The sequence below is a fragment of the Myotis daubentonii genome, chromosome 9, assembly GCF_963259705.1.
Source record: "Myotis daubentonii chromosome 9, mMyoDau2.1, whole genome shotgun sequence".
In the NCBI taxonomy this organism is placed as follows: domain Eukaryota; kingdom Metazoa; phylum Chordata; class Mammalia; order Chiroptera; family Vespertilionidae; genus Myotis; species Myotis daubentonii.
The window spans coordinates 28,286,905-28,311,092 of NC_081848.1; the positions used below are offsets into that span (position 1 = coordinate 28,286,905).

A 24,188-nucleotide genomic window follows, 5' to 3' on the forward strand; every position below is an offset into this window, starting at 1 on the left:
TCAGTCCACAGGCCAACGCTCCATCCTCTGAGCCAAACCAATCAGGACCCTTCTTTTATTTTTTAAGGTACTCTAATGAAAGTTTTTAAGCATCAAGAACAAAAAGCTACCATAATGAAAGTAAAACTTAAGCATCAAGAACAGAACTCTGGCTTTTAAAACAATAACAAGACAATACCAATGCAAAACCCAAAACATTTTAAAACAAACATAACATTTTTAAAGCTAGTAAGAATAATAAAACAATGGCAATGCAAAAAGCAGTAAGTGAGATTCTGCTAAATGCAAGTTTCTTTTGCTGATTTACTCAGAGTCCTCAGACTTGGCTGAGAGAGGAGCTTCCACTTCTTGCTTTTCTACCATCTGCTGGGCCTCAGTTGTTAACTTCTTTACCTGATACCATGTTGGCACCTCAGTCCCTTGCATAGCCTTCCTTTTCTTCTTTTTTCCGCTTTTCTGTCATCGGGACAAATCTAAGTCTTCGGAACGATGGGACAAGGAGCTTCTCTGGGTCCGTTGTGGTGACTCACGTAATACTCTGGTACCCAAATTGTCCGCACTGCTCCTTCTAAGGGTCCCTGTTTGGAAATAAAACAATGGCAATCCAAAACAGTAATAAGTGAGTTTCTGCTACATCTCGGAAGAAACAGACATGCCACCGGATGGATGTCGCTGCTTCTGGCTGTCCACCCTCAGGTCACTGACCTGCAGGCCTTCTCTATAAGGCAGGACTGACAAGGCCGCACACAGGGACTGCTTGGTGCAGCTCAGCACGATCCTGCTTCTTTAGGCCCTTGTGTCTGGGGGATCTGGCTATGTGCTCGGTTCTTTGAACCAAGGGACATCCCACAGTGTCTTCCAGGAACTGGAGGGAGCAGCGCTGGGAGCCAACTAGCCTTCTCAGGCACAGTGCATTCAGGCCTAGGCCAGCAGGGAGGGCGCGGGTGCTGGGCTGAGCAGGCCCTGACCATGCTGTCAGGAGGGCCTAGTGGCAGCAGCTGTGGAGGCGGCGGGAGATTCTCGCTGACCCGGCCCAGGCTCAGGCTGCCTGTCCAGGGAGATGTTGTTCAGGAAGAAGAGCGCGGCCTGGTGGCGCCGCAAGTCCCCGTGCCTCCGCAGTGCCATATGCTGGGGTCCAACGCCAGCAGGTCCAGTGGTTCCCATAGGTGTGAATGGAGTCGGCAAAGAAGGAATGACAAGGAGACAGTTTTCAATTGATCAGCAGCCCAGCCAGGTTCTCTAGTCAGGTTCTCCAGCCAGGTTCTGTCAATTTATGAATTTCTGAATTTCTTCTTGCCCTGTCCCCATTTGTCCATGACTTGCCATTTCCCTCATCTCTTTGCTCAACTACGTGAAATACAGCATCTTTTGCAACATTTGCGATTGCATTTTGTTGTAATGCTGCGTTTTCCTCCAGGGCATTGGGAAGGAAGGTGCTAACAGCCATGGGCAAACTACGGCCCATGGGCCAGATCCGGCCCTTTTGAAATGAATAAAACTATTGAAAAAAAAGACTGTCCCCTTTATGAAATGATGTTTACTTTGAATTTATATTAGTTCACACAAACACTGCATCCATGCTTTTGTTCTGGCCCTCCAGTCCAGTTTAGGAACCCATTGTGGCCCTCGAGTCAAAAAGTTTGCCCACCCCTGTAGAGCCTAGAGTTCAGAAGGGAGGGAGATTTGAGAGGAGACTGATTTTAGACCTGGTCAGTTTCTTATAAAATGACTTGTACAACCTCAAAACGGTAGGAACACAGGTAATTAATTAATGTTTGGAACACAGGGAACCCTGTGTCTCCACTTTCCCTACACTTCAATTTCACAAAGAACTGAGGAAATAAAACAGCTGATGAGAATTGACAGTCAATGAAAACAAAGGCAAAAGGCTCAGGAGAGATGTAAACAAGGGGCACAAGCTAGATTCAGAGATTGTCTTCAGTCCATGGAGAATTAGCCATGAGACTCTCAGAAGCAAATAACAATAACCAAATCCCTGTCTCTGCAAGGCAATGGCTCCATAGAAGGCAGGAATTCACACAGGCAAATGGAAATTCAACACAGGCCCACACCCAGGTATAATGCTATAATGCGGTGCCCCAAACAGGCTTGTGTTCGCTGTGTTTTCTGTTTGTTTGGTTTTTTTCAGATTATCCCAAAAGGTAAAAGCTCGCTAAGTGCTAATTCCCAAGTTGAGAAAGATTGCTTTAAGAGGTAGCAGAGGATGCCCTAGCTGGTTTGGTTCAGTGGATAGAGCGTGGGCCTGCGGACTGAAGGGTCCCAAGTTCGATTCCTGTCGGGCACCCCGCTGGTTCTTCGTCTGACCCTCCGTGGAGCCCTGCGCTTCTCTACCGAGGTCTTGCGGGCACCACCCGGCTTCCTAGGCAGCCTGGTACCGGTAGTGGTGGAGACACTGCCCTGTCCCCTCCTCCAGGGAGACACTTACCCAGAGCTGCAGAACTCAGCCCAGATAGCCAACCTGGTGTCGGAGGACGAAGCAACCTTCCTGGCCTCCCTGCAGCGGGGTCGGTCGGCGGATCATCGATCGGACCATTAGGCACCTGGGACCTTCTGATGTGCTCCCTGCCGACGTGGCCTGGTCCTTGTCAATGTCTGGTGGCCTGGGGCTCCCACTGGACCTGGTAGAGCTAATGCTGGAGGAGAAAGGGGTGCAGCTGGACTCTGCTGGGCTGGCGCAGCCGGCCCAGGAGGAGGCCCAGCACCGGGCCCAGCAGGCTGAGCCAGCTGAGGAGCAGGGACTGCGGCTCAACATCCATGCGCTGGGGGAGCTGCAGCGCCGTGGGCTGCCCCCAACCGATGACAGCCCCAAATACCACTACTGCCTTCGACCCCGTGGGGGTTATGAGTTTGGCACCTGCGAGGCCCAGGAGCTCCAACTACAGACAGAGGACTGAACAGCCGAGGCCTCTGTGGGGGAAGGCCAGCGCTGCGGCATCCTCTTAGACAGAACCAACCTCTACGCTGAACAGGGGGGTCAGGCTTCAGGCCGAGCTGACCTGGTACGGGTGGGGCAGCAGGATGTGCTGTTCCCGGTTGCCCGGGCCCAGGTGTGTGAAGGCTTCATCCTGTGTGAGGCTGTGGCCTCTGAGGGCCTGAAGGTGGGGGATGCGGTGCAGCTGCATGTGGATAGGTCCTGGCATCTAGGCTGCATGCAGAAGCACACGGCCATCCACCGGCTAAACTGGGCCCTGCAGCAGGTCTTGGGCCCTGGGCCCTGGCACAGAGCAGCGAGGCTCCCATCTCAACCCCGAGCGGCTGCTCTTTGACATGGCCACCCAGGCCCTGCTGACCCCAGAGCAGCTCCAGGCAGTGGAGAGCACGGTGCAGGAGGCTGTGCAGCCGGACGAGGCCATGTCCATGGAGGAGGTAGCCCTGGCACACACTGCCCATGTCCCTGGCCTGTGCTGCCTGGATGCGGTGAACCCAGACCCAGTGCGGGTGGTGTCAGTGTGGGTGCCCGTGGCCCAGGCACTGGACCCAGCTCTTCAGGCTGCACTGCAGACCTCTGTGGAGCTGTGCTGTGGACGCACTTGCTGCCCACAGGGGCTGTAGGAGACCTGGTCATCGTTGGGAAGCGCCAGCTCAAAAAGGGCACCACTGCCTGCTGGCCATCACTGGGGAGCAGGCCCGAGAAGTGGGCCAGAGCCTGGCCCAGGAGGTGGAAGCAGCCACAGAGCCACTGAGTCCGGGCAGCCGGGACGTGGTGGAGGCCCAGCAGCTGTCCAAGGCCATGGGACGCCTCATCAATGCTGTGGACACCACTCTGATGCCCCAGTGTGATCCCGAGTTTGCGCACTGCGCCCACTAGGCGGCGCCTCTTAGCCGGGGCCTGACAATCCACTCGAGTCCCCTGTTCCTGTGGACGATGACCACTTCCCCCACCACGTGTGCCAGTTGGCTGGGCTGGGCAGATGGGCCCGAGGTTGGCTGTGAGGATGGGTCTGGCTTCAAGGAGCAGAGGGCCGCGGCAGCCTCGGGCTGGGCAGCAGGGGCAGAACCCAGGGCTAGTGGGGGGCGCAGGCATGGCTGGCGCACAAGACCCTGAAGCATTGGTGGCCGCAGGACCTATGGCCAGTGCCCACTGACCCAGCGGTGTGCGTGGCCCGACGGGGCTGCAGGTGCCTCAGGACCAGCGCAGATCTCCAGGCTGCCCTGCTCTCCCTCCAGATGCTCAGCATCTGGCTGCGCGATGCCGTGGGCTCCACGTGGTCCACAACAGTCCGGTCCTGCCCGCGTTTCCACAGCTCATAGCGCTCGGGCTGCAGGAGGCGCACGAACACGTCCATGGGAAAGCTGACCCGGGCCTCCCCACAGCTGCACTGAGAGGCCACTTTGCCATAGTCGATCCATCGCTGGGTGGCAAAGTTGATGGCCTCCGCACAGTGGAAGCCATGGTTGAAGCCAGCGTGGTAGCCATAGGGAAAGGTCACCATGAACTCTCCACCTCCTGAGTGATGCGACCGAATGGGACCCCGTTCTCCTTGAGGACAGTGGGCGAGATTAGGGCCACCTTGTGCCGCAGGAACGCCTGGCAGCCCTGAGAGCTGCCCTGGGAAAAGGTCCCTGGCCAGGCGCTCCAGGCGCTGGCCGTGCTCTGGGGGCACCGCCTACCACGTTTTGGGCTCCCCGAAGTGCAGGTAGTTGATGCTGAAAAGGTTCATGTCCTCCTAGTGCCCAGCGACCCTCCACACTCCTGCTCCAGTAGTTACTGAATGGTTCCCAGCGTTTTTATCACATATAGAGTCACTGATTTTTTTTTAATGACATAACTTGGTTATATAAAGGTTTCTTCAAATATTTTCACTCCAAATCCTCAAAATCCTAGGTGCCTGGGTCAGATACTTTCAGCTTTTCCCCAAAATGTGGGGATTTTTCCTGGAACACCAACACCCGCCACCTGCTGGACAGGAGTGGACATTACAATGCTATGGACTCCTGATTTTGAGATTCTTAGCTAGGTCTGCTCTGTCTGTGGATTCCATGTAAACAATATATATATATATTTTCTTTTCAATTTAAGGCAGGGGTCCTCAAACTATGACCCGTGGGCCACATGCAAATACAAATATTGTATTTGTTCCCATTTTGTTTTTTTACTTCAAAATAAGATATGTGCAGTGTGCATAGGAATTTGTTCATAGTTGTTTTTTAAACTATAGTCCGGCCCTCCAATGGTCTGAGGGACAGTGAACTGGCCCCCTTTTTAAAAAGTTTGAGGACCCCTGCTTTAAGGTCTATTTTGTGAGATATAAGTATTGCTACCCCAGCTTTTTTTTTTGCTTTTATTTATTTTTTATTGCTTAAAGTATTTCAAAGGGTATTACATATGTGTCCATTTCCCGCCCCCCCGCCCGCCCTAGACAGTCCCCTAGCCTCCCCCATCCCCCAGTGTGCCATGTCCATTGGTCACGCTTATATGCATGCACACAAGTCCTTCGGTTGATCTCCTACCCGCTACCTCCTGCCCCCCAACCCTCCCCGCCCCCCCCCCCCCCCCTGCAGTCCGACAATCTGTCCGAGGCAGCCCCGCCTCTGTATCTATTATTGTTCAAAAGTTTATAATGGTCTCTATTATCCACGAATGAGTGAGATCATGTGGTATTTTTCCTTCATTGACTGGCTTATTTCACTTAGCATAATGCTTTCCAGTTCCATCCATGCTGTTGCAAATGGTAAGAGTTCCTTCCTTTTTAGAGCAGCATAGTATTCCATCGTGTAGATGTACCACAGTTTTCTAATCCATTCATCTACTGATGGGCACTTAGGCTGTTTCCAGATCTTAGCTATGGTGAATTGTGCTGCTATGAACATAGGGGTGCATATATCCTTTCTGATTGGTGTTTCTGGTTTCTTGGGATATATTCCTAGAAGTGGGATCACAGGGTCAAATGGGAATTCCATTTTCAGTTTTTTGAGGAAATTCCATACTGTCTTCCATAGTGGCTGCACCAGTCTGCATTCCCACCAGCAGTGCACATGTGTTCCTTTTTCTCCACATCCTCTCCAGCACTTGTCGTTTGTTGATTTGTTAATGATAGCCAGTCTGACAGGTGTAAGATAGTACCTCATTGTTGTTTTGATTTGCATCTCTCAGATGATTAGTGACTTTGAGCATGTTTTCATATGTCTCTTGGCTTTCTGAATGTCCTCTTTTGAAAGGTGTCTATTTAGGTCCTTTGCCCATTTTTTGATTGGATTGTTTATCTTCCTTTTGTTAAGTTGTATGAGTTCCCTATAAATTTTGGAGATTAGGCCCTTATCAGATATGACATTGGCAAATATGTTTTCCCACACAGTGGGTTTTTTCGTTGTTTTGTTGATGGTTTCTTTTGCTGTGCAGAAGCTTTTTATTTTGATGTAGTCTCATTTGTTCATTTTCTCTTTAGTTTCAAGTGCCCTAGGAGCCGTATCAATGAAGAAATTGCTTCGGCATATGTCTGAGATTTTGTGGCCTTTGGATTCTTCTAGAATTTTTATGGTTTCCTGTCGTACATTTAAGTCCTTTATCCATTTTGAGTTTATTTTTGTGTATGGTGTAAGTTGGTGGTCTAGTTTCATTTTCTTGCATATATATCTGTCCAATTTTCCCAACACCATTTATTGAAGAGACTAGCTTGGCTCCATTGTATGTTCTTGCCTCCTTTGTCAAATATTAATTGAGCATATTGGTTCGGGCCGATTTCTGGGCTCTCTATTCTATTCCATTGATCTATATGCCTACACTTGTGCCAGTACCAGGCAGTTTTGAGAACAGTGGCTTTGTAATACAACTTGATATCTGGTATTGAGATCCCACCTACTTTGTTCTTTTTCAGGATTGCTGCAGCTATTCGGGGTCTTTTTTTATTCCAGATGAATTATTGGAGAGTTCGTTCTAGATCTCTGAAGTATGCCGTTGGTATATTAATGGGAATTTATGGATTGCTTTGGGTAGTATGGACATTTTGATGATGTTGATTCTACCAATCCATGAACACGGTATGTTCTTCCATCTGTTTATGTCTTCCTCTATATCTTTTTTCAACGTCCTGTACTTTTCTGAGTAGAGGTCTTTTACCTCTTTAGTTAAGTTTATTCCTAGGTAGCTTAATTTTTTTGGTGCGATGGTAAACGGGGTTGTTTTTATAATCTCTCTTTCTGAAAGTTCACTATTGGTGTATAGAAATGCCTCAGATTTCTTGGGGTTAATTTTGTATCCTGCTACATTGCCAAATTCATGTATTAAGTCTAGTAGCTTTTTGATGGAGTCTCTAGGGTTTTGTATGTATAAAATCATGTCATCTGCAAATAAGGACAGTTTTACTTCCTCTTTTCCAATTTGGATGCCTTTTATTTCTTCTTCTTGCCTAATTGCAATGGCTAACATTTCCAGTACTATGTTGAACAGGAGTGGTGAGAGGGGGCATCCCTGTCTTGTTCCTGTTCTTAGGGGAAATGGTGTTAGTTTTTGTCCATTGAGTATGATGCTGGCTGTGGGCCTGTCATATATGGTTTTTATTATGTTGAGGTATGATCCCTCTACTCCCACCTTACTGAGAGTTTTTATCAAAAATGGGTGTTGAATTTTGTCAAATGCTTTCTCTGCATCAATTGATATGACCATGTGGTTTTTTTCTTTCAATTTGTTTATGTGATGTATCACGTTTATTGATTTGTGGATATTGTACCATCCTTGCATCCCTGGGATAAATCCTACTTGGTCATGGTGTATGATCTTTCTGATGTACTGCTGGATCCGATTTGCTAAGATTTTGTTGAGGATTTTGGCATCTATGTTCATGAGGAACATTGGCCTGTAATTCTCTTTCATTGTGTTGTCTTTTCCTGGTTTTGGTATCAGGGTCATGCTGGCTTCATAGAATGAGCTTAGAAGTGTTTCTTCCTCTTGAAATTTTTGTAGTAGTCTGAGGAGAATAGGTTTTAGTTCTTCCTTGAATGTTTGGTAAAACTCCCCTGTGAAGCCGTCTGGTCCTGGGCTTTTGTTTGATGGAAGCTTTTTGATGACTGCTTCAATTTCTTCCATAGTTATTGGCCTGTTGAGATTTTTAGATTCTTCCTGATTGAGTTTTGGAATGTTGTATTTTTCTAGGAATTTGTCCATTTCCTCCAGGTTGTCTAGTTGGTTGGAGTAGAGCTGTCCATAGTATTTTTTAACAATCATTTGTATTTCTGTGGGGTCTGTTGTTATTTCGCCTCTATCATTTCTGATTTTGTTTATTTGGGTCCTCGCTCTTTGCTTATTGGTGAGTCTGGCTAGAGGTTTGTCAACCTTGTTTATCCTTTCAAAGAACCAGCTCTTGGTTTCATTGATTTTCTGTATTGTTTTTTTGGTCTCTATGTCATTTATTTCTTCTCTGATCTTTATTATCTCCTTCCTTCTGCTCACTCTGGGGTTTTCTTGTTGCTGTCTTTCTAATTCTTTGAGTTGTAGAGTTAGATGATTTACTACCATTTTTTCTTGTTTTTTGAGATAGGCCTGTAGAGCTATAAACTTCCCACTCAGGACTGCTTTCATTGTGTCCCATAGGTTTTGGATTGTTGTGTTTTCGTTGTCATTAGTTTCCAGGATGTTTTTAATTTCTTCTTTGATCTCATTGGTAACCCAATCAATGTTTAATAGCATGCTATTCAGCTTCCAGGTGTTTGAGTATTTTGGGTTGTTTTTATTGTAGTTTATTTCTAATATTATGCCATCGTGGTCTGCGAAGATGCTTTTTATGATTTCAATCTTCTTGAATTTGGGGATACTTTGCTTGTGTCCCAATATATGGTCTATTTTTGAATATGTCTTATGAGCATTTGAGTAGAATGTATATTCCCTGGCCTTGGGGTGAAGTGTTCTGAAGATGTCTATTAAGTCCATCTGATCTAGTGAGTCATTTAGGATTGCTGTATCTTTGCTGATTGTTTGTCTAGCGGACTTATCCAGTGATGTCAGTGGTGTATTTAAGTCCCCTACTATGATTGTATTGCTGTCGATCTCTCCTTTGATATCTTCCAGGAGTTTTTTTTTTTATGAATTTGGGTGCTCCTGCATTGGGTGCATATATGTTTACCAGGGTTATATCTTCTTGTTGTATTTATCCCTTTAGTATTATGAAGTGGCCTTCCTTATCTCTTGTTATGGCCTTCACTTTGAGGTCTATTTTGTCCGATATAAGTATTGCTACCCCAGCTTTCTTTTCCTTTCCATTTGCCTGAAAGATATTTTTGCATCCCTTCACTTTCAGTCTGTGTGAGTCCCTTCTAATGAGGTGGGTCTCTTGTAGACAGCAGATGTATGGGTCATGTTTTTTTATCCATTCAGCCATTCGATGTCTTTTGGTTGGATCATTTAGTCCATTTACGTTTAAAGTTATTATTGAAAGGTACTTGTTTGTAGCCATTTCGTTTTTTGTGTGGCTGTTTTCTTTCTGAGCTTTTTATTTCTTCTTTTTACACCAGTCCCTTTAGCATTTCTTGCATTGCTGGTTTGGTGGTGATAAACTCCCTTAGCCTCTTTTTGTCTGTGAAGCTTCTTATTTCCCCTTCAAGTTTGAATGATAGCCTTGCTGGATAGAGTATTCTTGGATTCAGTCCTTTGCTTTGCATCACTTTGTAAATTTCGGTCCATTCTTTTCTTGCCTGATGTGTTTCTGTTGAGAAATCATTTGACAATCTAATGGGAGATCCCTTGTATGTAACTTTCCGTCTCTCTCTTGCAGCTTGTAAGATTCTCTCTTTGTCCTGAACATTTGCCATGGTAATTATGATGTGTCTTGGTGTGGGTCTTTTCGGGTTCACCTTGTTTGGGACTCTCTGGGCTTGTGTGACTTTTTTCTTCCCCACCTCAAGGAAGTTTTCTGATATTATTTCTTCGAATAGGTTTTCTAATCCTTGTTCCTCTTTCTGTTGTTCTGGCACCCCTATTATTTGTATGTTTTTTTGTTTCATGTTGTCCCAAAGCACCCTTAGGCTCTCCTCCTGTCTTTTAATTTTTTTCTCCAATTGCAGTACAGTTTGGGTGTGTTTTGCTTACTTGTCTTCTAATTCACTAATTCGGTCCTCCGCTTCTCCTAGTCTACTGTTGATACTTTCAATGGTGTTTTTTATTGCAGCTACATCACTCTTCATTTCTTCTTGGGTCTTACTTAAGTTGTTGATTTTTTCATCTGTTTCTTCTAGCTTCTTGCATATGTTATTGATTTTGTCCTCCGTCCAGTTTATGAACTCTAGGACCCTTATTCTGAATTCTTTTTCAGTCATGTTGCATGCCTCTGTATCACTTAGCTGCTTTTCTGGCGAGTCCTCTTTTTCTTTCCTTTGGGGGTTTCTTTGTCTACCCATGTTTGATCTCACTGACATATCTAGACGTTGAGTCGTTCAGTGGCTGCTCCCTTGGTGGCAGTGACTCCTTGGGCTGTGGTTGCTCTTCGGGCGGTTGCTGTAGCAGCTGCTTCTCAGTTGGCAGCAGCTCCTCTGGTGGGTGCTGTTCACAGCTGTGGTAGCTCTTCTGGCTAGTAGGGGGAGGTTTCATGTACAGCTGCTGTTCCTCAGACAGAGGGTATGGTGCTCAGGAGGCTGCTGTTGTTTGGATCTGCTGCGTTGATTTAAAGGCACAAAATACAACACAACAAGGCACCGCGTACCAGGCACCACTCTGTGTTGTTGCTGGGATTAACAATATATTTTTAAAATATATTTTTTCACACTGAATGAAATGTCATTATTTTAAATCTTAGAGTCTAGATGCCATGTTCCTCAGATGCTAAGGTTTTAAATAAATAAGCAGCAAACTCCCCAAATCCCAGAGTCTGTTCTGAATACAGCTAAGGTTGCTAGAGAAATGCATGAAGCGACTATTATCGAACACATAAATATTAACCACCACAACAACAGAACATCTCACCTATGTCACACAGCACCAACTATTCGAACTAGAACTCTGTAGCAACTACAACTATAAAAATATCTCCCAGCTTGCCAATTCATTCAGAAACTACATACAAGATTCAGCAGTTTCTTGCACAAAACAAATGGGATATTTTCATTGACAGTTCATTAAAAAATCTTAGTATGATAGATGTGAATGAAAAAACAATTTTATTCAATCAGGTCCAATGTAATTGATCAACCACATGCTCCAAAATGTTCTGTATCACTGCTAGTAAACCTTGTTTTATCATCTCACTAAAGAAAACTATTTTCTGTGAATGTATTTCTTTGAGAGCTGAATATGAAAATACACAAAACCCCATAAATGCCTCAATAAACTGAAAATTTGACCAAATAAAATAAAAAAAAATAATCACCAAAACAAAAGGTAAAGATTTAAACATTTTAGACTCCACTTTAAATGAAAATAGTCTTGTCCTAACCAGTTTGTCTCAGTTAATTGGAGGTTCTCAACCTGTGGGTCGTGGCCATCAGAAAACAAATATAGCATATCAGATATTTACATTATGATTCATAACAGTAGCAAAATTACAGTTATGAAGTAGCAACGAAAATAATTTTATGGTTGGGGGGCACCACAACATGAGGAACTGTATTAAAGGGTCACGGCATTAGGAATGTTGAGAACCACTGGTAGAGCATCAGCCTGTGGACTGAAGGGTCCCAGGCTGGATTCCTGACAAGGGCACATGCCCCAGTTGCGGGCTCAATCCCCAGTAGGGGATGTGCAGGAGGCAGCCAATCAATGATTCTTTCTCATCATTGATGATTTTATTTCTCTCTCCCCCTTCCTTCCTCTCTGAAATCAATAAAGAACTATATTTTAAATGTAAATAGTCTTGCTTTAATCTCTTTTGAACATTTTTTTGCCAATCCTTAATTCTTTTTTTAAAACATAATTCTTTATTGTTGAAAATATTACATATGTCCCCTTTTGTCCCCCATTACCCCATTAACCCCCTCCAGCCCGCCCCCTGCCACAGGCCATTACCACCCAATACATGCATGGCCTCATCTGTGTCCATGGGCCATGCATATATGCATACAAGGTCCTGGTTGATTACTCCCACACACCCTCCCCCTCCTTCCCTCTGAGATTCCACACACTGTTCCATGCTTTCATGTCTCTGGATCCACTCCATTCATCAGTTTATTTTGTTACTTAGATTCCACGTATGAGTGAGATCCTGTCATACTTGTCTTTCTCTGACTGACCTATTTCACTTCACATGATACTCTCCAGGTCCCTCCATGCTGTCTCAAAGGGTAAGAGATTCTTCTTTTTTTACTGCTGCATAACATTCCATGGTATAAATTTAAATATATATACAGTGGGACCTTGACTTACGAGTTTAATTCGTTCCGTGACGGAGCTCATAACTCAAATTACTCGTTATGTCAACTCAAAAAGTGAACGAGTGAGACACGTGATGCTGGGCTGATGTTGTGGCATTCACTGTGAGGTTCACTGCGCCAACTAGTGGGGGGTATCTGAAGCTGGCTCGTAACCCGAATTTTAGCTCGCAACTCAAAGCAAAATATTGGCCCAGAGACGGCTTGTATCTCAAAAAACTCATTACTCGGAACACTCATAAGTCAAGGCCCCACTGTGTGTGTGTGTATATATATATATATATATGTATATATATATATATATATATTCCTAACCAATGGACACAGACAAGAGGGGGGTGAGGGCATGAGTGGCGGGAGAGGGGGGTAATATGGAGATAAGGACACAGATGTAATCAATAAAAATTAATCAATAAAAATTTTAAAAAAGGATGGAGGAATAAAAAGGCAATTGTCCAATAATATGGAATCTCAATTTTACATGAACATTTTCCAAGATCCAAAAATATGCTTTCCCTGTGGACTCAACCTCAAAATGAAGCAGCATGGACTGCAGGTCTGGCTCTATGTGTTTCATCAAAAATTGAATTCTCTCAGCACCATCCCTATACAATCTGTCAACATCCTCCAAAACCATTTATGTCCAAAACTGGTCTACTCCTTCAGTTTCCCATAAGATAAAAAGATTTTTTTTCATCATAAAAATCTTCCTTTAACAGCCTTGGCCAAGTAGCTTAGATGGTTAGAGCATCATCCTGATATGACCAGAGTTTCAGGTTCAATCTCTGGTCAGGGCACATACAAGAGGCAACCTATGAATGCATCAACAAGTGGAACAACAAATCTCTCTCCCTCTCTCTCTCTCTCACTCTCTCTCTCTCTCTCTCTCCCTCTGTTTCTCTAAATATCAACAAACAACAATTTAAAAACATTTGCTTTAAAACTTTCAACATGACAACATAGCAAAACTAGCTGAAGATATAGGTGCATATGTATATGTGTGTATATGTATATGTGTGTGTATATATATATATATATATTTATTTTTAATGAAATAAATACATATATTCAATTTTAATTTAGGAGAAATGGAAACTCCATCTATCACAACTTCTAAGGTAAAAGTGAAAAATGTTCCCACAATTAAAAACTAAATGCTTTAAACTTTTAACAGAGAAAGTTCTCTTTCTATCAATTTCACATTTAACAAGAAAAAGAAGGAATGGAATAATACATAGCCTACCTGCCACTAATCTGAAAGTGCTTTCCTACTTGGAGCCATCCTAAAAGGGAATAGGCTGATAGCAATAACATTTTAATCCAATTAGGCATATCCTAATCCAATCCCATGGCTCCTCACTGTAATTCAAAATAGGATTAAACTTAAAATTAAAAGCTACAAAAGATGAGGATCCAGGGATATTTCCAGTCAGGAAAGAGAAAGATGAGAAACTCCAGCTAGATAATTTCACTTAATCATTTATTCAAATAAATATGAAATATGGCTCAGTGATTGAGCATTGATCTATGAATCAGGAGGTCACAGTTTGATTCCTGGTCAGGGTACATGACCAGATTGCGGGTTCAATCCCCCATGTGGGGCATGCCAGAGGCAGCCAATCAATGATTCTCTCTCATCATTGGTGTTTCTATCGCTTTCTTCCTCTCCTTTCCTCTCTGAAATAAATAAAAATATATTTTTAAAAAATATGAATTGAGTGATTAGAATGCTTAAGATACTGAGATAGCTTCAAGAGAGAATTTTAAGAAATCAAGACTTAGGCTGTTTTGGAAAAATGTTCATTTCCATAGGGAAGATAAGACAGGTACAGAAATAGCACTAATTCATAAGTTGGATTTGAATACTGACTCCAATATTTACTAAGTGGTGACATTTGTTCCTCCTTATCCACCGGGCTTCTAAGACCCCCCCAGTGAATACCCAAAATCATGAATAGGTATACTTTGTATTTTTCTAGACATATCTATAATAAAGTTTATTTAAAAACTAGAGGCCTGGTGCACGACATTTGTACACTCAGGGAGGAGGAGGACGGGAAGGGGTCCCCTCAGCCTGGCCTGCACCCTTTAGCAGTCGGGGAAGGCCTCAGGAGATGTCCGACTGGCTTAACACCACCGCACTCGCCAGCCATCAGCCAGCTTCTGGGAGTGCTCTGACAACCAGGGGGTATCTCCTGCGTTGAGCATCTGCCCCCTGGTGGTCAGTGCATGTCATAGCGACCAGTTATTCTGCTGTCCTCTTGATTTGCATATTACCTTTGTATTATATATTTATAAATTAGGCACAGGAAGAGATTAACAGTAATAGCTAACAATAAATAATGATAACTATTTTAATTACTTGCAGAAATGTCTCAGATATTTCACCCTTTTTAAAAAAATATTTTTTAATTGATTTCAGAGAGGAAGGGAGAGGAAGAGACAGAAACATCCATGATCAGAGAGAATCATTGATCAGCTGACTCCTGCATGCCCCCTACTGAAGATCGAGCCCACAACATGGGCATCTACCCTTGACCAGAATCGAACCTGGGGCTGTTCAGTCCATAGGCTGATGCTCTATGCACTGAGCCAAATCAGCTAGAGCTCAAATATTTCACTCCTAAGAAAAATGCTGGCTTCCACTGGCTTGTTTGGCTCAGTAAACAGAGCACTGGCCTGCGGATTGAAGGGTCCCATGTTTGATTCCAGTCAAGGACACATGCCCAGGTTGTGGACTCAATCCCCAGTGTGGGGTGTGCAAGAGGCAGCCAATCCATGATTCTCTCTTATCATTGATGTTTCTATCTCTCTCTCCCTCACCCTGCCTCTCTGAAATTAATTTTAAAAAATGAAAAATTAAAAAAAAGAAAAATGCTGGCTTTGGGGCTAAAATAGCTAACTATATAAATAGAGAAAATGTTTTCATGTTAAGAAACTCTCCATTGGTTCCTATGTGGGGATGTGTTTAAAACAAGACAGTTGAATATTGTCAAATACCTATCAGCACCTGAAAATGGCCATATAACTTTCTCCTTGGATCTACTAATAGGATAAGTTATGTTACTGATTTCCTTATTTTAAAGCATCATTGCCTTCCTAGGATAAGCCCCTTTAGTCATTATATTATTCTTTTAATGTAGTTAGATTGTATTAGCTAATTATTCATAACTTTACTAATTTTTATCATGCAATTCCTCAATTTTTTTCTATCAATATTGTGTTTACTTTAAAACTTTGAATTTTTTTTCCTATGCCAAATAGATTTGGAAATGTTTCCTCTTCAAAGGTTTCCCACATTTCCTTGTGAAATCATCTAGTACTGGTGGTTTTGGAAAAGGCAGATCTTTTGATGTCTTTTGATATTTCTTACATAGAAGTTTTTGTTTGGTTTTTTTTTGGTTTTCTTATTGTTGTTTTTTTTTGTTTTTACAGAGAGGAAGGGAGAGGGATAGAGAGTTAGAAACATCTATCAGCTGCCTCCTGCACACCCCTTATTGGGGATGTGCCCGCAACCAAGGTACATGTCCTTGACCAGAATCCAATCTGGGACCCTTCAGTCCGCAGGCCGACGCTCTATCCACTGAGCCAAACCGGTTAGGGCAGAAGATTTTTAACTTCTGAAATCAGGTTTAGTTCAGTTTTTCTAGAAAAGTATCTATATTATTTTAGCTTTTTGTTAATTTTCCAGTTATATTATTTTATAATTTATCTAACTCAGTAATTTCTGCATGTTTTTATTAATTTCTTCCTGCTATTTTAGGTAAGTTTGTTTTTTCCTGATTTTTTGAGACAGAAGCTTAATCCAGTTAATTTCATTGATAAGACTGAAAATTTTCCTCAATCCTATTTTAACTGATCACATCTATTGTTATGTGTATTTCATTCGTTTTGAAATCTAAAAGCATTTCCATATGCTTATTATGTTTTAGACATCCATTTTATCGCTTTACAAACATTAGCTCATAGAACTGTCATACTAATCATATGAGGTTGATGCGATTACTATACCCATTTTACAGTTGAGGAAACTGAGACACCTAGAATTTAAGTGATTTGCTAAGGTCACACAAACTGGTATAAGTTAAACTGGAATTCAAAACCAGGTGGTATGGCTCCAGAGTTCATAGAGTTAACAAATATTCTGGTTCCCTGTTTCCTGCAACTTACATCTGTTCCTGTAGCCTACAAGTCAGTCCATTGAAAATGTTTAACTTTCCAAAAACAAAGACTCCCGTAGTTCAGATTTTTAACAATAATGTCTACTTTTATTGCATGGAAATTAAGAAGCCTGATTTTTTTCTCTGCTTTGGAATTTATGAATGTTTTCTCTTCAGCCTAATACTAGTTATACTATTAATTTTGTGATTGATCAGATCATTGGAACATTACAAAAGGGAGCATTCTATTACCAGTTACATAAATTTTACCTGATTGTTCTTGTGGTTTAAGCTTTCTGTATCCTTAAGCTTGTCTATTTTATATGTTGTTTTTTGTCTTGCACAACACAAAGTAAAAGAGGCCTCTGAACATCCAGTTCTGATGTGTGGCCAAGGTTTGTCCTCACATCAACACCAAGAATGCTCAGGGCACCAGCAGGTTGTCCCACAGTTCAGCTCAGTTCTGATGCTACATTCCTGGAGAAGCATCCGATCTCACATCTGCAGGGCTCAGTCCTACAAAACTGCCCTTGCCCCCACCCGGCCACGGCCTTCAGATGCCAGTCACAAGCCCAGGAACTTCTGACCCATTGGCTATAAATCAGGGGTTCCTGGCCACCTGCTTGGGTTTTATTAATTTGTTAGAACACCTCACAGAATTCAGAGAACATTTCACTTACCATGTTACCGGTTTATTATAAAAAGTGATTGTGAGGGTCGCCAAAGGAGGAATGCAAGAAGCCAAAAGGGGTAAAGAATTATGAATTTATGAGGTCATCTGGAAAACCAGATAGGCTGAGCCCCAAATTGGGGCCCACACCCAGGGACAGGGAGTCAGAGGTTTTAAAGGACTCTAGGGGGGCTTTTTCTGGGTGGAGCATTCCCTGGGTGGGTCCTGAGGGAGAGATAATGGTCTTAGCAAGTGGAACGTGGTCTAAGCAAAAGGCAAAATGGTTTGTGAAGTGGGCTAAAGGTCAGGTCCCCGGGAGGGGGTGTTGATTTCCACATTGGATCAGACCTAACAGTTACAGCTCAGGAACAGCCAGATGGAAAGGTGCACAGAGCAAGGCTTGGGCCAGGTGAGAAGCATCCATGCACTCTCTAGTAACAACACACAAACTCCCAACACCTCCATTTCTTCACCAATCAGAAAGCTCCCCAAATGCTGTCCTTTTTGGGTTTTAGGGAGGTTTGGTTCCATAGTCATGAATAATTAAGTCACTGGCCAGTGGAATTGATTGGCTCTCCAGCCCCTCTTCCCTCCCAGGAGATGGGGCTGGGGTATGGGTTGGGGCTTCCAACCCTCTCATCACAAGGTTGGTTTCTGGGTGACTACTTCCCATCTTTTGGTTGCCAAGGGGCATTCTGAAAGTCACCTCATTAATATAACAAAAAAGACCTGTGTAGCTCTCAGCTCTTAGGAATTCTCAAGGGTTTTAGGAGCTCTGTGCCAGAAATAGGGATGAAGACCCAATATAAAATCTATACCTATTATAAATCACAATATCACATAAACATATCCTATTTTTAATCTGTTTCTTTTAACCTGTTTTATTTTCTGAAAGCTATCCTTATCAAAGTTGCATGGGTATTCAATGACGGCCATATTTTCATGGTGATACTTGCCTTTGGGCCTCAATTCTAATTTGTCTGATTTTAGCCCCATAACTCCTGCTTTCTGTTTGTATTTGCACCACAGAGTTTTGCTTGTCCTTTTACTGGTAACTTTTCTGAATCACTTTGTTTGAGATTGTTAAAAGATAAACTCAGGTCATTTTAAAATTCCATGGATTCAGATCAGGCAGCATGCAGGGTAGCAGCTGGGAAGGAGCTCGGAGGAGCTGGGAAAAGGAAAGGCCTTTCCAGGCAGAAAGGAGCAGAAGCAGGAAGTCACAGAGGCAACACCGGGGTGGGTTATTGCAAGGTTACCTTCCCTTAGGGGACAGTGGTTCTCAACCTTCTGGCCCTTTAAATACAGCTCCGCATGTTGTGACCCAACCATAAAATTACTTTCGCTGCTACTTCAGATTTGTCATGTGGCTACTCTTATGAATCGTAATGTAAATATCTGATATGCAGGATGGTCTTAGGCGACCCCTGTGAAAGGGTCGTTTGACCGCCAAAGGGGTCGCGACCCACAGGTTGAGAACCGCTGCCTTAGGGGCCGGAGGGGCCCATCAGGCAGATTATCTAACTGAGGCTCATCAGGCGAGTCCTGATTCACTGGCTTGGCTTCCATTTCTGGGAAACTGAATCTAAGTTAAGTCTTGGTTTGGTGAGTTGATGCCTAGCGTGAGCGACTCCTATATGGCCCTGTTTTCTTGCTTTTAACAGCTATGTGTCTTTTATATCACTCTGAATTTTGAGAAAGCATTGTAAGGATTTTACCTTTCTTTATTCTGAAAATACACACGGGGGATAACAACTTTAATCAAACATAAGTAAGAGATTGTCCCCCCAACGCCGAGGATGCGGGTCATGAAGTCCCCCACCCCACTCCTGGTGCACTCGGGGGTGCTGGTACTGACCCCCAGCTGGGCCGGCCCCACTCCCTGGGGTATTTCTGCACCGTCGTGTCCGGGCCCGGTCTCAGGGAGCCTGGGTATCTCGCCTTCAGCTTCATGGACACACGCAAAGCATGCGGTTCGAGTCCGATGATGGAGCCGTGGGCCCTGGATGCCGCTGCCGTGCGTGGAGCAGGAGGACCCGCAGTTCTGGGACAGAACCGGGGAAGTTCAAGGGATCCGCACAGAGTTAGCGAGTGAGCCTGGACATCCCGCAACCAGAGCGAGGACGGGTCTCACACCTTCCAGGTCATGTATGGCTGCGACGTGGGACCGACGGACGCCTCCAACGCGGTACGGACGGACAATCCGCCTATGATGGCGCCAGCTGCAGCACCCTGAACGAGGACCTGACCTCCCGGACCGCGGCCCACATGGCAGCTCACATCACCTGTGACGCTGAGCATCCCAAGAGCTACCTGAAGGGCTCCTGCATGGAGTGGCTCCGCGTTTTCCTGGAGAAAGGGAAGGAGACCCTGCAGCGCGCAGACCCTCCAAAGGCACACGGGACCCGCAGCCCCATCTCTGACCTTGAGGTCACCCCGAGGTGCTGGGCGCTGGGCTTCTACCCTGCGGACATCGCCCTGACCTGGCAGCGTGACCGAAAGGACCAGACCCAGGACATGGAGCTGGTGGAGACCAAGCCTGCAGGGGACGGGACCTTCCAGAAGTGGGCAGCCCGGCCGTGGGGGTACCCCCTGTTGCGGAGCAGAGATACACGTGCCATGTGCAGCACGAGGGGCTGCCTGAGCCCCTGACCCTGAGAGGGGAGCCGCCTTCTCAGACCTTCTCATCATCATGGGCATCGCTTGGGGCCTGAAGCTGGGATGTGGGGGAGGAGATGCTCAGGTGGGAAAGGAGGAAGCTATGCTCAGGCTGCCAGCAGTGACGGTTCCCAGGGCTGTTAAAGAGGTCCCCGGGTCCATTAAAGTCAGGGCACATTCCCAGTGGGATCAGGTAGCCAATCTATGGTTCTCTCTAATGTTTCTCTCTGTCCTTCTCTCTTTCTCTCTAAAATCAATGAAAACATAGTTTTATTTATTTATTGTTTTAATATGTTTTTATTGATTCAGAGAGGAAGGGAGAGGGAAAGAGAGATTGAAACATCAATAAGAGAGAATCATTGACCGGCTGCCTCCTGCATGCCCCTTCCTGGGGATCAAGCCCTGAACGCTGGCATGTGCCCTGACTGGGGATCAAAACACCACTTGCAAGTTGTGGATGAAAGGAGCCACATGCTAACCTGACAAGCTCAGGAGAGGCCTGTGTGGCTGGCAGTCTTGCAAACTCAGAGACCTAAAATAACCACAAAAGAAGGTCTGAAAATTAAATATTTAACTACAAACAGGTTATAATGGGTAGTCATGTCCTAAGCCGATATTTTCCCTGACAAAGATCAACTTTGGTCCTTACTGAGTCCATTCCCCTTTTGGCCTCTAAGATAACATATCTGTGAGATGTCTGGGTAACTTGTAACTTTCTTTTTACCCCCGGACCCCGCAGGGCACAACAAATGGCACCAGGACATTCCCTCATTGTCACTGTTATCAAGTTAATTGTCAACTGTTAATTATGTTAAGCTATCCTGTACCCATCTGTGTAAGAGAGCACATGTCCATTATTTCACTTTTTATCCTATCCCAGAGGTTTCCCCGCTTTGCTTAATCCCACCTCCTTAATCTATCACCAATGATTTCATGTAACCCACCTACATCCCTTTCCTTTGATTGCAATGTATAAATACAGATGTAACCCTCCATTCTCCAGAACATTATCTCAATTCATTAAGGTTCTGCCTCCTGGCATATTTCGACAGTTTGTCTCAAATAAACTCACAAAAATTCTTTACAGGTTTCAATGTGTTTTTATTTTTACATTAACAAAGTTCATGGGTAGGTGCTCAAACACTGAACTGTGAGGGTGGGGCAAAAAAGCATATTTTTTAATAAAAATTATGAACATCCCTAAGGCAGAACTGGCTGACAGATTCATTGAGTAACGGTCTAGTTTCAGGTATGAGCAGAGGCCTGAGCAGTGGCCTGGGAGTAGGTGAGTCAGAGCTGCAGAGAGAGAAAGCTCCTGGGCTCAGATGTAGCTGTAGCATGTTCAGTGATTCAGAGGCTCAGATATGGCTCAGCTAGGTCCTTAGAATCACCTGATGTTGGCCCCAAATAATTGTGGAGGCTAGAGGCTGATAAAAAAATTTCACTTCCACGGCTGAAAGTCTTTTTTGTAAGTAAGGTTTTATTAATCAAAATGCTCACCAAAAACAAGACCCATCTTGAGGCATGGAGTCTAAACCTCCAGCAGTACGGTAGAAAAGACAACATGCCCATTGTCCCAGAGTATTGCAAGCTTTTTATACATCAAATGGTAGGAGGGTTGACGGCGGGGAGGGAAGAAAAAGAGTTAACCTAAAATAAATTTACATGACCTATAGGCAAAAGGGTGAGAGAAGGAGGAGGCCAGCTCTGGGATAGGAGCAGAATTTGAATGAAGAAAGGCGTGCTCCAGGAGACTGGCTGTGGGCAGTGGTCCAGAAAGCCCACGTGAAAATAAGCAGAGGCTCCTGGAATTAGATGTGTCTATCTCTTATCCCTATCCCGTTCTCTCTGTATAAAATCGATACCAACATAATATATAACAAATTACAAATATCCCCAAGGCAGTACTGGCTGACAGACTCATTGGGTAAAGTTCTAGTTCCAGCCTGAGCAGAGGCCTGAGCCGTGTGTAGGTGTGTCAGAGCTGCCGAGTAAGAGAAGCTGCTGGGCTCAGTTGTGGCTGCAGCATGTCCAGTGGGAACCAGGGTCTTAGGAATCTGCAGAACGAGTCATCTGGAAATTAATACACACTTCCAAAGACAGCCAGAGGAATGTGAGCTCTCCTTTGGTAGTTGGCTCCAAGCCATGAAGAGACTAACAGATCTATCTATCTATCTAACTATCTATCTATCTATCTCCTGCTGTAATTTAGTTTAGAACACCTGAGATTGTTCTTCTTATCAAGGCACACTTTGGCAGGGGAGGGATCCTGAAGGTAATATCGAAATCAGCCGTGTCCATGGCATCTAGGAGTGGGCTGAGAATGCCTGAGAGGTACCACAGCATTCCAGGGCAGCTGTACCAACAGGGAGGTCCATTTGGCTAGCAACTGGGAGCCCTGCTTGTCATAGTAGTAGAATCATCTGGCAGCTTAACAAAAGGGTCATTCCTAGGAGATAAAGCATCTTGACTGTGGACAGGGCCAGCCCAGATTGCTGATTGGCTGGGAGGTGCTGTGATAAAATTCTCCTACTGAAGAAACCAGGTTTTTGCCAGCCCCAGTGCCTCTGAGGCTCAGGCCAAGAGCAGCCCATATTCTAGGCTGGTGTCCCCCATGCAAGTGACTTAGGCCAAGAGAAAAACCGGGAATGGGTGAGGACCTGTCCCTCCTCCCATCATGCTGGGAACCTAGAAAGATACTGGCTTGGATGCACCTCTCCCCCACCTCATCCCTGTCCTAAGGTAAGCGGAGACACTCTGGACATTCTCCAGAGCCAGGGAACAAGGGAGGCCCCCTCAGTGCCTTCCTGGACATTGAGCCAAAGCTTTACTCCACTCCACTCGGATGGCATTCCCAGTGCCCAGGTGGGGATAAGACAACATATGCACTGGAGAAAAAACACAAATGCCCCATTGTCTCCACAGCGTGAGTCACAGAGCAGAAGATAGAGCCGTAAGGAAAGCAGCAGCGCCGCCACTCAGAAGACACGCTCGAACTCCGTCTGGTTGATATGGGTGGGATTGCGGCTCTGGTTAGTGGAAGGCTGGGTGACCTGGCAGACCTTGCGGCGTGGTGGCGCCAGGTACTGGAACATGGATGTCTGGTGGGTGGAGAGCATGCCCTTGAGGTCTGAGGGCATGGGGTCAGACCAGAAGAAGTCATGGTTGAGGGCATCATCGCTGTCGATGCGCTGCGCAGGGTCCAGCACCAGCAACTTGTCCATGAGGTCCAGTGCATAGGGGTGGCGCACATAGGCCTTCAGCCTATCCTTCACCTTCCGCTTCTGGCCCTTCACTAGCTCCAGTTTCTCAAACAGCTCGTACTTGTGCACATTTGGCCACACCTCAGGCGTGATGGAGCCACAGAGCTGGCAGATGAGGGCAAGCTGGCGCTGCTCCGTGTTGCCCTGCATGATAGGGCTGCGGGTCCACATCTCCGCCATGATGCATCCAGCACCCCACAGGTCAATGGGGGGGCCATATTCCCGCGCCCCGAGCAATAGCTCCGGGGGCCGGTACCAGAGTGTCACCACACGGTTGGTATAGCGGTTGGGCTGGCTGTTCCTGGCCAGACTGAAGGCCCTGGCCAGCCCAAAGTCTGCCAGTTTGAGGACCCCGTCTCGGGTGATGAGCACGTTCGCTGGCTTCAGGTCCCTGTGCAGGATCTTGTTCCTGTGGATGTAGTAGAGGCCATTGAGCAGCATCTGCATGACCTTCTTGATCTCAGACAGTGTGAACTTGACTGACACGTTGCTCAGCAGCCCAGCAAGGTCATGCTCGCAGAAGTCGAACACCAGGTATATGCTGCCTTTGCGGCGGTTATAGGGGGAAGCTTTGGCTCGACAGATCTCAATCAAGTTGACCACATTCTCATGTTTTAGAAGCTGGAGGATCTTGATTTCCCGCAAGGCCGTGATGGGGAACCCCTCCTTCTCGTTCTCCATCAGGACTTTCTTCAGAGCCACCTTTTGGCCGGTCAGGCGATGCTTTGCCTTAAACACCTCCCCGAAAGTGCCTTGGCCGATCTTAGTGAGCATCTCATATTTGGTCACCTCATCACAGAAGGGGTACGCCACTGAGTCGTATTGCTTTGCCATGGCCGCCTCCAACGCGCCACCGCTGCCGCCCCAGGTCCAGGCTCTGTTCTCCAGGCCAAAAGTGTTTACTTTTAAACTGTGTTTTTCAGCCTGACAGGTGTGGCTCAGGAGCAGAAGCTTTGGGGGAGAGGGGGAGAGCGGGTCTCAGCCTGAAGCACTGTGAGTCTCCTCAGTTGGAGTGTTAGGGTCTCTGAGGCTTCTCCTGGATCACAGGTTGGAGTGCCTGGATGGCTCCTCACCCCGCTGTAGTGGAAAGTTTCCTCAAGGAAGTTTAAAAGCTAAACCAGAAGACAA

The 24,188-nt window shown here is 45.3% G+C and overlaps 2 protein-coding genes and 1 pseudogene across 2 annotated transcripts in view; 1 reads left to right on the forward strand and 2 right to left on the reverse strand.

Moving 5' to 3' along the window:
- Positions 1-251: 251 nt before the first annotated feature.
- Positions 252-3,829, forward strand: LOC132241768 (alanine--tRNA ligase, mitochondrial-like; annotated as a pseudogene).
- Positions 3,830-4,025: 196 nt separating this feature from the next.
- Positions 4,026-24,188, reverse strand: part of LOC132241769 (lysine-specific demethylase 4D-like) — a 29,232-nt gene continuing 9,069 nt past the window's right edge. Inside the window, exon 2 of the mRNA XM_059710656.1 lies at positions 4,026-4,325. Within this exon, the coding sequence (XP_059566639.1) occupies positions 4,026-4,325 (300 nt within the window). The remainder of the gene's footprint in view (positions 4,326-24,188) is intronic.
- Positions 22,761-23,918, reverse strand: LOC132240685 (cyclin-dependent kinase 9-like). The gene has a single exon (XM_059708181.1). The coding sequence runs from the start codon at positions 23,892-23,894 to the stop codon at positions 22,776-22,778; it is 1,119 nt and encodes a 372-aa protein (XP_059564164.1). The 5' UTR covers positions 23,895-23,918; the 3' UTR covers positions 22,761-22,775.